Raw genomic sequence first — 15,363 nt, 5'->3', positions numbered from 1 at the left:
GGAGCTTCTTGGGCGCGGGATACATTCCTCACTCTATTAGAAACAGCTGGTAAGCTGGACATGACCATCAAGTGACGGCTGTGGGTTGGAAATGAATGGATAACGAGTCACGTTGAAGCTCTGCCGCTGAGTTTCCTCACCGGCGCCGGAACTTTGTTTGTGGCGACGTTGCCGGCTCGAGCATTGGCGGCACTGAAATGATTGATGCTAGGTTTTGATGCCGTGGAGACAAGATGTCGCAAGATACAAGGCCGAATTTCTTGGCTCTTTCGTCTGTATGTTAATGTGGCGCCTCTTGACTTGACGTCTGTTGGTGACAGCTATATCCTATGAGCCTGGAGGGTCGCATCATCACCCTGTGACTTGACTTCCAATAAGCCAACTGAGGAAATTTCTTGGCTAGGACCAGACCATTCTAGATGTCTTGCGGTTGATATTGAAATCCAACTACGGGTTGGACCACGCAACCAAAATGCAGACCTCGCCGCCTGATCTGATGATTCACGTTGATGTGTATTGGTCTTCATCTAAACAACGGGAGGCTATACCGGTACCGGGTTGTGCGCTGCATACGTAAAGAAATTTGAACCAGACACTGAAATGTTCGATCTTACTATGCACGTGCAGAAAGGTGCCATATTTGTAAGTATTTGAACAACTTGTGGTGTTGGGACGTTGAAGCGTCGACGTTGAAATATTGACTCATTCGATATCAAGACCCGCCTTGTACCGTTACATACCTAGGTAGGTCTAGGTAGTTGTTCCATCTAGCTTCTAGTTCCAATGTTTCCTAGCTTGAACCAGACCAGTTGAGACCGGTAAAAGGCAAAGAGGGTCTGAGTTGCCCAATTCCACCAGACCGGACTTAGTGTGGCGCCACTGGACCAAACATCTCAACATCCGATTGCCCAAGACGGCATCATCGCAGCCTCTTTTCTCACACAAGCAGCCTGCATGAATCTAACCCGACCAAATAACTAGTCTTAGAGACATACAGAGTCTCACAGTACACCCCATACACCCTCGTCAACACTTGCAACTCAAGGCAGAACACTCCATAAATACCCTTCCACGTATTGCATCACCAGACAGAATCACCATCATCACCAGTTGACGTTTCAAATATTAAAACTCCAGCAAAAATCATGGCCAACTCTGCCCCGGAACCGCCCGGCCGTCTTATCGCCCACTTCACCGAAAGGTAAGACACTTCATCTTTAACTCTAGCCACGGCTGCCACAACCGCAGATACATTAGATCCCGCGCCCAGCAAAGTGGTGGATGGCACGATCTATGGGAGTCCAATCAAAGCGATCTCTGGGATCGCGGCTATCCAAACCCTGCACTCATAGACTTTGCGGAGACCAAGTCAGATCTCCTGTATGTTCCTGCGGGACGACGCCCCCGTGCGCTCATACCTGTAAGATGCCATAATGAGCTCATCCCACCTTGCCGCACATGATGGTACTGACATGCCGTGATGCGCAGGGCTGTGGCAAAGGCTACGATGTCGCCATGCTGGCATTGCACGGCTTCGACGTCTGGGGCCTTGAAGTCTCTGCAACAGGTGCCCAGGAAGCCCGTGACTACGCAGCAAGGGAACTAGCCGAACCGCAAGAATACAACTTTGGCAGCAGTCATCTCCCTGATGCGCAGCCCGGTACAGTCACCATCATCGCAGGTGATTTCTTCGTCCGCGACTGGGAGCAGACGCTGCCCCAAGAGGGTTTTGAAGGTTTCGACTTGATTTACGACTATACGGTATGTTTCTCATCATTCTTTCACGAGGAAGTGTTCGTTGATGTGGTTTAGTTCCTCTGTGCGCTCTTACCTGAGATGCGAAAGGACTGGGGTCGACGCATGCGGGAACTTGTTGCGCCAACGGGCATCTTGGTGTGCCTCGAGTTTCCCATGTATAAGGATCTTACGGCGGTTGGTCCGCCCTGGGGTCTCAACGGGGTTCATTGGAATATTCTTGCTGCGGGTGAAGATGGGATGATCCGGGAGACGGGGGAGGAGACTGGAGGAGAGAATGGTCCGTTTAAGCGGGTTTTGTATTATAAGCCGGCGAGATCGTATCCTGCTGGGAAGGGTACGGACATGATTAGTGTGTGGAGGCCTCAGTGATGTGGTGAATGAAGGAGCAAATTAATTCATTTGGTTAAACTTGCGAAATATGGTATGTCGCCGGCATCTATTAGCATTCGTCGGAGTTGAACGCAGAATTGAGTCGTGGCGATGAACAGCGCCCTCGCAGACTGATCACTGCATCGTGAAGACAACATTGAAGATGAAGAAAAGGCAACGGTAAAAAAAAAGGCAACCTGTTAACATTCCAGGATGAACTGAGCAGATGCAAAACGGAGATTTGAAAAGGCAAAAAAAAAAAAAAAAAGAACGATGGAAAGCATCGTGGAACGATTTTGCTCCCGGCAGGGCTTGAACCTGCGGCCTCCGCATCACTAACGTTTATTAGTACGAAGCTCTAACCAACTGAGCTACGGAAGCTTTCCTTGTTTGATTGACTACATCTGTGCAATTATACCTTAAGAGGGTTTAGCGCAACGAGCCGCACTGCACTAAGTGGCGATACCAACTTCCCATTCAGAATCCCCACCAAACGCTCAACGTTGAACTGGTTTCTACGCTGGTGACAAACCGCTGGACCCAGTGCGCTTCAACGTTGGCTCGCGAAACGGTTCTGGGCTGAATTGACGCTTGACCGTTGAGGAATTACTGGCTAGAATGCCCCATAGTCACCTGAACTTGTAAATCAATGTTTGAGGATTCGGTGTAATTTGCGCATTCGGTGTCCGGCTTCCGAGAGCTCCTATTTTCGAGGTTGTGAATCTTGATTTCTTCAAAGCTATTATTGCGCACATATCAATTCGAAAGACTTTAATATTTCATTCCAACATCATTTGGGGATGGTTTGGGGATGGACGCACAGATCGGCTCATTCGTCAGACTTGTCAGTCACATGCGCCAACCTCAGATCGTTCCAGATTGAGTGCGGGCGGGATTATCAAGATATGATTGTCGAAATCATCGATCAGGGCGTGTCTTGGCAAATTGATTAAATGATGTCTGGCATTGGTGGTTTTGGCATTGGCATCCGACTTCACTCCAAGCTCCAGGACCTGGACCAGACTCTCAATATTCTATATGTCATGTATAATACCATTCTGCACTTTAGACAGCGATGATTTAATGGCTGTTGATTAAAGCGAGACTCAGGAATGGCAATAGCCTCTTCGCCGCAACGTGCAGAATCTTAACCAACTTCGACCCATCCCGCAAGCCCAATTCTGGACAACGAGTGACTCGCCGATTTGCAAACGTCATACAGGCTATATCATCTCATGCGACTTGATTCATGAAAGACCCGAGAACCAGCCATGTGGTTACAAAGATGAGCTTGTTGGCCCTACGTACCGTGACTGACTCTGCAGATGTGACAATTCAACACTTGCTGGCTACAGTCAGGACTACAGATGCATGTAGAATAGCTATCTCTGGCACTTCTGTAGTTGCGTCAGCAGTTAAAACATCCATCTCCGGATCGCAACTCAAAGCATACACACTGTATCATAGTCTCTAGTTACAAATGGTGCCGGAACAAAGTGGTATTGACGATTGCCCCGGAATAACTCTGCCTTTCAATTCTCTCGCCCCGAGTAATGCCACAACGGGACAAAAGACAATATTCGCAAGAACTCACGCAGTATCAGGACTACTGCAAAGCCAATTTCAAAAAATGCAGTACTTCTCTATGCGTCATGCAACCAGATCAGGTGCATGAATGTTGCGGATTCCCTCGAGAATTGACCAAAGTGACACTGCCCGCTATCGCAAGTCCACTGTTTCATCTGTAATCACAATTTACATATATATACAGGATACTGTTGGATATTGGTGTGTGCCCAGCTTAGGAAGTTAAATCTGCCACAGACTGTGTTTCAATATGCGCTTGGGGGCGGTCACGATTTTATCTTTCTCTGCTGCACTTGCTCCGTCGACGAAAGCTGCGCCGGCAGGTGATAATACGGAACACAAGCTGAACATTGTCAGAACAACAGCCCATAATGGTATCACAGTGGACTGGATCACCCGTGAATCTCAGGGCAGGACTTACACGCCCCCTTCACGGCCTCCATCAGGAGCACGACCTCGAGTACCTGGTGCGCATCAGGCGAAAGTTCGTCGCGAGTTCCAAGGTCCCACGGGAACTGTACCTATTGCCCGAATCAACGAGGAGATTCCCATGAAGCAACTGCCTCCTTGTATCTCGGCCGATGGGTTGAACGCCACCAAGATCCAAGCCCGTGGTGGTGCAGCTGGCAAGCATTGGTATGCCTCCTCATCACAACGAAGTCGAAACCACGGCGGCGGCGCCTTCATATCCACCCACAAGCCGTTCATCGAGCGACAGCGAGACTTCTCGCTTTTGCAAATCGCCGTTATCCATGATGCTGCTGACCAGCCCAACGGTGCTGCGCGAAGAAGGCAAACCGTCGAAGCAGGGTGGCAGTACTATCCTCCTTTTCACAAAGATGGTCCCCTCCTTTTCACTTTCTTTAGCACAGATGGACATCAGAGCCAGACCGACTTGGTGGGCGGCTACAACACAAAGGTGAAGGGCTGGTATCAACACGACAAAGACATCCACCCGGGCATGCCTCTGTCGCAGTTTTCTGTTGATGGGGGTGACCAGCAGGAAATCGAAATCATGTTCATGCTCAGTGAGGAATGCTGGTGGCTTTACACGCTGGACCGCTACGTTGGCTGCTACCCTACCTCGCTGTTCCATCCCAAGGGCGTGGATGCCCGGAATACTTTGGCCACTGGGGCAACTTCTGTCTCCTTGTACGGCGAGATCTTCAATAGTGGTGAGCAGGTCACAACCACTGATATGGGCAGCGGGCATCCCGCCGGAGAAGGTTGGCAGCACGCTGCGTACATGAGGAAGATGACATGGCTCGATGTCGATGGGAACACGACGCACCACTGGGACGGGACTTCTGAGGTGGATGATCCTGCTCGATATTCCATCGACGCCAAGTTCAAGTCGGGGATTAAGGATTGGGACAGCTTTATGTTCCTGGGTGGGCCAGGGGCTGGTGGCAGAATTGGCGGTTAAGTGGCGGAGGAGTTTGTTGGCGCATAGAGCACAACATGTTGAATTACTCGTGTTGGTGGTCGTATTGAGTTGGGGATGGTTGTGGCAATGGTGGATGTTGACGTTTACACATCGGTGTGTGCTCTTGCCGTCTGTGTGAGCGAGATTATTTTGGTGCAATGCTTGAGTCATATGAGTGGCATTGAGGATATGTTTTCATGTGGAAAGACGTAGGTTTCAGTCTGGCATTGACTCGATTGTCCCAATGCTAGAGTTTGAGGGATTCGTGATTAGCAAGTGTTCGATGTTGGGAGCAAGTTTTGGTTCTCACGTTGAGGCACACGACCGACCCAACGCAGCAGTATCGAGGTTCAGGACGCTTCGGAATCTCTCACCCTTTTCAGACCATTTGATGTTGGTCGCCAATTATTCATGCCCGCCTCTTGTTTAAATTTTCGTTTGCGACATTGTTAGACCGCTTTCTTGCTCAAGGAGATGGGAGAGACTGTCTGGCGATGTTCGCTGTTGGTTGATCCTGTTCCTGCTTCCTGTCTGGTTGGATATCAGTGGGTGCTGAGTGAGTTGGCCAAGCCAGACTCTTCCAGCCACTTGCATGTGTGGGCAGGAGGATCCACGGCGCCTTCCTTGTCTGACCCTGGACCCGGCCCGTAGCTTCCATAGCTCCACTGACTCGGCTGGTCCACACTTTCCATTCTTGTGCAAGCTACTATACCACCGTACTTTGGAGCTCCATCGAGGAGACCAGCAAAAAGTGGGAGTTTTAAAGTTTCGAAACTCCTCATCAGAGACAAAAGTCTAATAGAGCATCTCCATTGCCCAGCACAGGCGCTCCCTCTTGTTACATTTGGTCCAACCGGCCGCTTGGTGCTTCTGTTTGTCCCAGGTGATGCCTTTCACCGACCCCGGCTGCATCTTGCGCCTGGCGCCTCAGCCAATTGGCAGGGACCAACCAGAACAGACCAAACCAACCAGACTTCTGTTGATGACATGGCAGCGACGAAAGGCTCCAGCCTCCAGCCTCCTTATTTTCTAGTTCCCGACAACCAGACTTCTATCCGGCCGTCCGTACCCTGGTAGGAACATTGGCGCCCAGTGACCAGTGATTCTCAATGGGCAATCCAGAAGTACCGAGGAGAACCAGACGCCTCTGCCTGCGCCTGCACAACATCGACGTCTCTTGCTGGCTGGGATTCTTCTTCACAATATTACAGTCAGACACTGTGGTCGATGCTCTGTGCTCCCAATGGAAGGAAGCCTGCATGAGACCCATGCCATGAACCAAGTCTCAGTCTCAGCCGAAACAATTCTTTTTGCTAATACGGGCGCCGGTGATTCAAATTTCTGGTTGGTAGACCAGACTCGACATGGGACGCCAGCGCCATCAACTTATTATACTATCTCTAATCATACAATATTGTTGTCATAATACCTGCCAGCTAGCTGGTTCCTCTTTGTCTTTTCTTCCTTCTTTCTTCCTCCCTTCTCATTTCTCGTTTCCGGAACCCTGCCAGTCCGTTTTCCTCCTCCCTTCGCAGCCGTTTGACGCTTTCTACGACCGACGCCGTCCGTGACTAGTCGCTGTTGCTGGCGCACCCATCACCACGCCGTCCCCCAATCATCCCCATTCGGCCTTTGTCTCGTCAACCACCCTGCCCTCATGGCAGCACAACAGCAATGGGGCCGTTACCCTGATTCGCAGGGCTCGCAGGGGCTGCGGGACGAGTACGACGACTACACGTATCCGATGCATGAGAACCGCCGGTCTTTTGATGCCCAGCCTCCACGCAGGTCCAGGTCAAATCGTGCTTCGGTCCAAACATCAAACACGGATGCTCTCACAGAGTCCACCTTCAGCCCCCACTCGCCCACAGCTTCGAGCTTCGCTGGAGCTGTCCATGGACTAGCTCCCAGACCGCCTTCTTACCAGCGACCGGTTTTTGTAGCTCCCTCTGCGTTAGGTTCTGCACCGGGCGTGGTCAGGTTTGAAGGCGTTGACGGTGTTGGCCAACCGGCTTTTGCTTCAGTTCCTGTTCCTTCAGTCGCCGCTTCTAATCGATCTCAAGAACTTGTCTCGCGCATGTCTGATGGAATGTCTCGCAGACCGGATCGACAATCTTCAGAACAATACCGGGACTCGTCATTTGAATCAGTTCCGCAAGCTTCTCCAAACGGGCCAGACCATTCCCGTGGCCCACCTCCAAGCTATCGCCAGCCACATGGCAACTCAGGACCACCGTACACAGGCTCCAGCTCCAACTCCAACTCCAACTCCAACTCTGGCTCCAACCATCCTTCACCTTCGTCAAAACAACTAAAATCTTCGCCACTCGGCCGTCTAGCCGTAGACGACGATATGGACCCCGAAGGCTATTATACAACTCGCCGTGAGGAATATTCGGACGGCCCCAGGCATCGAATTCATGATGTCACTAGTGGCAGAGGGAGCATGGCGCCACCCATCATCCCGCAAGACATTGCTGCCAGATTACCCCGAAAAACGTACGTCAATGTGTCGTCAGGGCGCCGCAACCAAATTGCAAACGATCGTTCACCCCTCCAAAGGCTTGAGCTGACGCTCGACAGCATGACCAAGGAGGAAAAGAGAGCCAGAGTCCAGGCCGCAGAGCAACGAGCGAGGGAACGTGCCGCCAGAAGAGCGGCTGAAGCTTCCGGAGCCCTACCAATCGAACCGCCAAAGGACCGACGAATGCCAATGCCCATTGAGTCACACAATCTACAGAATTATCGTCCGGAGCCAATTGCAGCAGCTGTGCCTGTGGCTAAACCTCAATCACACCGCCCTGAATCTTACAGCCGAGACCCTCAAGCTTATCCACAACACCAACCAGCGAGATATCAGCAGCAACCTCCTAGTCGCTTCCCCAATGACGCCCCGGAACGTGGTTCTGTTAGTGGCCCGCCACCAGAGGTTCAGGCACCACCAGAACCTCAACGGGAACGAGAAGAAGACGCTGAGTCGAGATCTGCACTGCCGAAACGAAATTTGAGCTTCAGGGAGCGTGCGGCGAAGAATGAGAGGGACCTCCCTGCTACGCAGGCTAGCCCGGTAAGCCCACCAACGGCGTTCTTTACTGGCGGCCCTACGACCGGAATGTCTCTTACACGGAGTGGGAGCAACAAGTTACGCAAGGAACCCCCGGCCGAGCAACTGACCCCATCTCGACCTTATACAGAGAAGGAAGCACCTAGGGCAACGATCCCTAAACAGAGGGCGGCTACTCAAGCCTATGCGGCACCAAGTAGGATTCCCCGTGCTGCCAGGGACAAGGAGCTTCCCCCCGTTCCGGTAGCACAAGAGCCTACTCAAGGAATACAGCGCCGCGCTACCGAACCTATTTACGGGAAGGAATACGGATCAGATGAAGAGTATGTCCCTCAAGCAACTCGGGCAATACCCGTTGCCGTTCCCGCTCCCGTTCAGAACCTAGATTCCGAACAGGATGGTACATCTGCAGCCAGAAGACGCCTTGAGCGACAAGATAGCGATCACTCGGTTGAGAGCGCCCCCGATCACCGGGTGTCAAACTTGATATTCAAGGACCCTGAAAACTTGCATCCTGGCGAAGGTCTGTACAAGCCTCCGGTTTGGCTGGATGAATATAAGAAGGCGACGGTTGGATCTCTTGGTGGGACGTTGTTGGACCTTACAGACAACCACGGTGCTGGTGCTGACAAGGGCAAAGCTTGGTGGGAGAATGGCGGTAGCCGCAAGAGCAGTACTTACTCATCAAGGCCCAGGAAAGCTGAAGCATTCGACGGCGAGTATGATGACACAAACGGTAAGAGAGAGTTCGAAAAAGAACACCACCGACAAGAACCTGTGCTAACATGATATCAGCACCAACACGGTTCAAACCGCCCCTGTATCTAAAGTGCGGGCCCCTGTTGAGATACTGTGGCATTCGTCAGGAGCAAGTGCCCACACGATCTCAGAATAGTGCCATTTCAGATCGAGAAATTTGGAGAGGCAGCGTCATGATTGTGACACAGGATTCGGAGTCGTCTTATGACATTGCTCCCATGCTTCGTCTGTTTGTGCAGGATATTCAGCTGTTGCCTCCCCCGCCACACCACGTTAACGGAGATTTACCCCCTGAATACGTAGATCCTATTGCAGGGCACCCGAAGCTAGGTCGCAGAGGAGAGACCGTCTATGTGCGCCCGGTAGAACACCTTGAAGAAGCCAAAGATCTCTCTCGGGATGAAACAGATGAAGGGCTCTATGAAAGGTCCCGCAGCCCGCCCGACGTTCCTGCGCCAGGTGGTGCGACCGAACTACCACAGTCCTTTGCCGGTCGTCAGAAGCGTATAGAAGTTGACGGCGAGAAGTTGCAAAAGTACAAGGACGTAAGGGGATTCCGTCTGCACGCGGAACGAGGCTGTACTTTTTGGCGGTTCAACATCGAAGTTGAGCTACGAAACAAGCAGCAGCGCATCGCGTATCGCATCAATCGCGGCCCTTCTATGGCTTTCTGGGTTCCTCCCCGAGGCCAAGCCATGAACATGATGTTCCACAGTTGCAATGGCTTCAGTGCCAGCGTCAATCCCAACGACCTCAGCGGCCCTGATCCCATGTGGCGCGACGTGTTGAACAACCACCAGTCCCAGCCTTTCCACGTCATGATTGGAGGTGGTGACCAAATTTACAATGACTGTGTCGGCCGTGAGTGCAGCCTGTTCGACGAGTGGCTAGATATCCGGCATCCTCAGCACAAACACGCGGCTGCATTTACCACCAGCATGCAGGATGAAATGGAAGAATTTTACTTGGAACGTTATTGCATGTGGTTCTCTCAGGGTCTTTTTAGCTTGGCAGCATCGCAGATACCCATGGTCAACATGTACGACGATCATGACGTCTTTGACGGGTACGGCTCTTACCCGCATCACTACATGAAGTCGCCCGTGTTTACCGGCTTGGGAGCTGTTGCTTTCAAGTACTATATGCTCTTCCAGCACCAAAGCGTGTTGACTGAGACGGAGAACATTGAGCCCAGTTGGATTCTAGGTGAGGAGCCGGGGCCATACATTCAGGAACTCAGTCACAGCGTATACGTGTCCATGGGAGGGAAAGTCTCCTTGCTTGCCGTGGACTGCCGCACAGAGAGGACAGAGCACGAAGTGGTAAATGAAAAGACGTGGGAGAAGATCATAAACAGAATGTATGCCGAAGTCCGACGCGGCCAGGTCGAGCACTTGCTGGTTTTGCTGGGCGTCCCAATCGCCTACCCAAGACTGGTCTGGTTGGAGAATATGTAAGCTACCCCTTCCTTGGAATACCTCTGGGCTTTTGGCAGGGTTTTACTAACCGTATCGTAGTTTGACGTCTAGACTCATGGACCCCGTCAAGGCACTCGGCCGAACTGGCATGTTTGGCAAAGCCCTCAACAATATCGACGGCGGCGTAGAGGTCTTGGATGACTTGAATGACCACTGGACTGCCAAGAATCACAAACACGAGAGAAGCGTAATTATAGAAGATCTACAAGATTTGGCCATTGACAAGTCGTTGAGGATCACGATTCTGAGGTAGGTTTAACACACGACGATCCAATCACGCTGATTTGGAAACAATCCAGAGCTGACACGTTTTGCAGTGGTGATGTCCATTTGGCGGCGGTTGGTCAGTTCTATTCGAATCCGAAGCTTGGTTTGCCAAAGCACAAGGACCCAAGATACATGGTCAACATTGTGTCTTCAGCGATAGCAAACACGCCACCGTCTGATTTGCTGGCAGACGTGCTCAATAAGCGGAACAAGGTCCATCACTTTGATAAACAAACTGATGAGAGCATGGTGCCGCTGTTCCATCATGGGGTTGATGGCAAATCCCGAAACAACAAGCACCTCTTGCCGCACAGAAATTGGTGCTCAATTCGTTCGTGGTCACCTGGCAGAACGCCGCCTCCAACACCGCCGCTGTCAGCTTATGATAGGAGCCCAAGCCCACCTTCGGTGATGAACAGCAACGGCGGTGCTGGCGGCGGTGGTGGGCTCTTCCGACGGCTCTCTTTAGGGGGAGGAGGGAGGTCAACATCCAATCGCTTCGACGGATCACGCCCTTCAGTTCGCGGTGATAGGCCCCCTGTTTCTGGAGGCATGGGTGGTCTATTCCGCAGTCTGTCGCGAAGGAATTCAACAGACGGACCTCGACCTGCGAAGCTTACCCGTACCATGTCCCTCGGAAGCGGCGAGGGCAAGAAGAAGGGATTCTTCAACTTTGGCCGGCGTGGGAGCACCAGCAAACCGGATGATGGAGGCATCAATGGGCAGTGGGGCGATGACAACGAAGATGACGGCGGTTATTTTGTCGAAAATCATCACCCTGTCCCTGCCGTACGGCCGTCAGGATTGCGCGGTGGTGGGACCTATGAATTCTCAGAGTTCTCAGATGATGACGAGGCACAATTTACTGCTAAACCGCCCCAACGTGCGCAGACTATCGGGAGTCAACCAGCAAAGGTGACGAGGGGTGCCGACGATGTTGACGGGCCAGATCCCATGATACGGCCTTTCCATCGCACGCCAACGGGCTTGTCAGTCAAGCAGATGCGCAAGGCAGACCAATTCGCAGTGGATCTTGAAGGAGGTCTCGACATTTGCCTCAACGTGGAGGTTAATTGCAAAGACCCAACGGGTATCACAGTTCCCTATCGACTGCTCGTACCTCGCCTACAGTATGAGTATAACCCAGCGAATGACGAATTGCCGCAAGCTGTCGCAGACCAACCACAGGCGACAGGCTTCAAAAGATTTCTAAGCTTCCGCAAGAAGGCTGGGCGGCCCAAGCCAAAGGAGGACGGGCCTGAGGAGAGCGACAGAGAAGGGGAGGATTATCTGAGTGACGAAAGCTCTGATGTTCCACCAAGGCGGTGAAAACTGGCGAATATGGGAGAAGACGGAGAAATGGTACATGATGGAGAGGAAACAAGAGCAGGATACAACGGGCGTACTGTATAAGTTATGATGTGTATACGAAGCTTGACGGCATAGATGACATTGGGATAGCACAGCACTTGGCATTGGTAGTTGGGTAGCATTTGATGCAACGATTTTGCATACGAGGGCGTTTGTTGGTAATAGCATAGAGAGTAAAGTAAAGCAGAATTTGGATTATTGGCTTGAAGAAGCATGCTATATTGCCTCCAATGTTGGATCTGCCAGTTGGCTCTCTTGGCCATTGAGCGTCGTTATTAGTCACTGGCAGCCAAGAGCCCACAAGAGCGGCCAGGGGTGAGGAAGCGGCTCCAGGAATAGGAACCCGCCGAACCCGCTAATGCCTGTGACCAATGCCAGGCGAGATGCGATTGAGAACGAGACCAGACAGAGGATGTGCCCTGAGACCAGGCCATGATCGACCCACGCATGCCTCGTTCAGAGCATTCTTGTTGGCGCATCTGTTCATGTCTGCTTGTCTCGATCCAGTCCAGACCTGATTGACCCACGATTCAGTAGGTGCATGTGGCCTGTTCGTTCCTTCCTTCCTCCTTTCAAGCAACTTGACCAGAATCTTCACCTTTCTGCCTGGGCCAGTGACAATCGGCCACATTGTTGGCGTCGACTTCATTTCTTCATTTCTTTTTGTTCCTTTTCCTTTCCCTTCTCATCACGACTGTTTTCTGCCTCTTCGTCCTCGTCCTCCTGGGCATTGCGCCTCTCCTTCGACTGCATAGTGCACCGCACATCGTGAAAGGGGCCTAGCTCCATCCTGCGACCCAACCACCGAGCAGCCGACGCCTAGTTCCGTCCCCGTGGGCACAGACGGAGGGTGTGGCCACCATTTGGAACCACCATTTGGAACCACCATTTGGAACCAGTCAACCCCATCTCAGCTGCCGGCAGACCTGAACACCATCTCGATCGACAAGTGGTCTCGCAGTCCTCATCCTCTTCGACAAATCTCCATCCAGCTTTTCGGGGGAGAGGTAATGGCGTCAAGATGTTCAGTCGCCTAGCCATGCCCAAACCCGTAAAGGACGGACGTACGCACAACCGGGCCGGATGGCAAGCTGCTGTCCTTGCTTGGATATGCGGTCCAGGCAGGCGCATGGCCACGACGGCAGCACTTCGCACCGCGCATCAGATTAGGAGGAACTTGGCCCCGAGGCGGCTGTTGAGCTTTCCGCATTTTCTTTTCTTGTTTTGGGTTGTCATTTTGCTGTGGGGGGAGCGATGGGTGTTTGACACAAAGGTTGAGAAGTGCGATTGGGCTCACTGGGAAGACTGGGTAGGTGTTGAACCGAAGAGTGCTATGATTTCTGTAGCCTTTCTTTGTATTTCATTGCCTTTCTTGGAGAGATGAAGCCGACTGACCATTTTGTAGGGCAAAGATGCAACCCCCCATCACCTCGTCTTCGTCGCCGATCCGCAACTCATCGATCCGCACTCTTATCCGGGCCGACCCTGGCCACTGTCGGCGTTGACTGTGTTGGTGGTGGATAACTATTTACGACGAGGATATTCTGCTCTGCAGCGCCAATTACACCCCGATAGCGTCTTCTTCCTTGGCGATTTGTTCGATGGCGGCCGAGAGTGGAAGACACGCCACGGCGCCAAGTTTGTCGACCCCAAATGGGGCAGCGGCCGATCCTCGACCGAGAAGAAGTGGGTGAAGACGTGGCATCGAAAATATGGCGAAGATTACTGGGTGCGAGAATACAGAAGATTCAGCGATATCTACTTCACTCCGTTCAACGAGGCGGGCAGCGTTCCAGGCCCATACCAGAGGGGTAGGAAGCTGGTTGCCAGTTTGCCAGGAAATCATGATCTTGGCTTTGGTGCCCAGATCCAGGTTCCTGTTCGTGACAGGTTCAGTGCGTTCTTTGGAGAGACGAATCGTGTGGATGTGGTTGGAAACCATACCATTGTCTCGGTGGACACGGTTTCTTTGAGTGCCGACAGTTCATCGTATAAAGATGAACACGATTTGAAACCCATCTACGGGCCAGTGCACGAGTTTTTAGACGAGGTTCAAGCAAGCAAGCGAAAGGCTGTCCAGCAAGAATTGGCAGTCTGGCACGGCGTGGATCGAGGGCTGAAGCTACGACACAAGGTTGAGGATGTCAACAACGCTGACCTGACGAGGTCACCAATGGACCCCGGGGAGGGAGCGCCTGATTTCCCTACGATCCTGCTCTCTCACGTCCCGCTATACAGAGACCGCGGCACGCCCTGCGGTCCCGATCGCGAACACTGGCCTCCGAGCAAGTCCACTCTGAGAAAAGACGGGACAGTCGATCCCAACGCGCGCGATGAACGCAACGCCATTAGCATCACAGCAGGCTACCAGTATCAAAACGTGCTGACTGAGGAAGATTCAGTCAGGCTGATCAAGAAGATTGGCAACGTGGTGCATGCGTTTTCGGGAGACGATCACGACTACTGCGAGGTTGTGCATTCTGCTGCCAAGGAGAACGTCCGTGAAATCACCGTCAAAAGTATCAGCATGGCCATGGGAGTGCCAACGCCCGGATTTGTCATGGTCAGCCTGTACAACCCGATCGATGTCGACGGCAAGCCTCTTCCAGGCGCACCCAAACAAACCATCCAAACCCATCTCTGTCTACTACCGAATCAACTCCACACGTACATGAAGTACATTACTTTTGCCGTCGTCTCCCTCGTCTTGCTCCTGATCCGAGCCTTCCTCGTTCCCGTCCTCCGCCTCACACCATTCGCGCTTGAGCCCGAGACTCACGCACCATCCATGCTTCCAATCTACAAGGACAAGGTGAAAGCAGAGCCACCGGAATACGGTGCCCTCCGCTCATCAGCAGCAGCCACATCCGGAGCTAGGAGCCAAGTAAACGGCAGCAATGCAAGATGGGCGTCCAAGAAGAACAAAGCAAGTCAACGATGGGGATGGAGCGCAGAGAATGGCGGCCCGCGCATCACGCTTGATGATCATTTCTACGACGGCGGCAAGGCGAACAGGGGGAGGAAGGAGCTGCAACTATTGGGAAGGGAGCTGTGGACGACGACTTGGCGATTAGCCTGGCTTACGGTATTGTATTGGGCGTATCTGGCGAGAAAGGGCTGAAAGTAATGGGTAAAATTGGCCCGTCGTAATCGAGCCGTGTACATGTATCATTTTGGTTGGATTGTAGCTCACAGAGCATAGCATAGATGCGTACGTCTTAAACATAAACAGCATTTTATTACCCATCAATGAACCCAACGCCTATCCATGATGCCGTCCATCC

At 52.3% G+C, this 15,363-nt stretch overlaps 4 protein-coding genes and 1 non-coding gene across 5 annotated transcripts; 4 read left to right on the top strand and 1 right to left on the bottom strand.

The window, feature by feature from the left end:
* Nucleotides 1–1,145: 1,145 nt before the first annotated feature.
* VFPPC_14502 (thiopurine S-methyltransferase family protein) lies at nt 1,146–2,127 on the top strand (the record flags this gene model as incomplete). The annotated part of the gene is made up of 4 exons (XM_018292270.1): nt 1,146–1,201; nt 1,249–1,420; nt 1,489–1,761; nt 1,813–2,127. 4 exons carry the CDS (start codon nt 1,146–1,148, stop codon nt 2,125–2,127), a joined length of 816 nt encoding a protein of 271 aa, XP_018140568.1.
* Nucleotides 2,128–2,424: 297 nt separating this feature from the next.
* VFPPC_17323 lies at nt 2,425–2,508 on the bottom strand. Its single transcript has one exon. It is a non-coding gene; the product is annotated as a tRNA-Ile (tRNA).
* Nucleotides 2,509–3,964: 1,456 nt separating this feature from the next.
* VFPPC_14503 (glucoamylase) lies at nt 3,965–5,140 on the top strand (the record flags this gene model as incomplete). The annotated part of the gene is made up of 1 exon (XM_018292271.1): nt 3,965–5,140. The coding sequence occupies one exon, from the start codon at nt 3,965–3,967 to the stop codon at nt 5,138–5,140; it is 1,176 nt and encodes a 391-aa protein (XP_018140569.1).
* A 1,657-nt stretch (nt 5,141–6,797) lies between these two features.
* On the top strand, nt 6,798–12,037 carry VFPPC_08908 (hypothetical protein; the record flags this gene model as incomplete). Its single annotated transcript, XM_018287530.1, has 4 exons — nt 6,798–8,940; nt 9,000–10,416; nt 10,481–10,690; nt 10,759–12,037. The coding sequence occupies 4 exons, from the start codon at nt 6,798–6,800 to the stop codon at nt 12,035–12,037; spliced, it is 5,049 nt and encodes a 1,682-aa protein (XP_018140570.1).
* Nucleotides 12,038–13,100: 1,063 nt separating this feature from the next.
* Nucleotides 13,101–15,200, top strand: VFPPC_08910 (cell division control protein; the record flags this gene model as incomplete). The annotated part of the gene is made up of 2 exons (XM_018287531.1): nt 13,101–13,388; nt 13,485–15,200. 2 exons carry the CDS (start codon nt 13,101–13,103, stop codon nt 15,198–15,200), a joined length of 2,004 nt encoding a protein of 667 aa, XP_018140571.1.
* Nucleotides 15,201–15,363: the final 163 nt, after the last annotated feature.

Source organism: Pochonia chlamydosporia, chromosome 6 (genome assembly GCF_001653235.2).
Source record: "Pochonia chlamydosporia 170 chromosome 6, whole genome shotgun sequence".
Classification (NCBI taxonomy): Eukaryota; Fungi; Ascomycota; class Sordariomycetes; order Hypocreales; family Clavicipitaceae; genus Pochonia; species Pochonia chlamydosporia.
The sequence above is the reverse complement of the archived record's forward strand: the minus strand, read 5'-3'. Positions and strand labels throughout refer to the sequence as shown.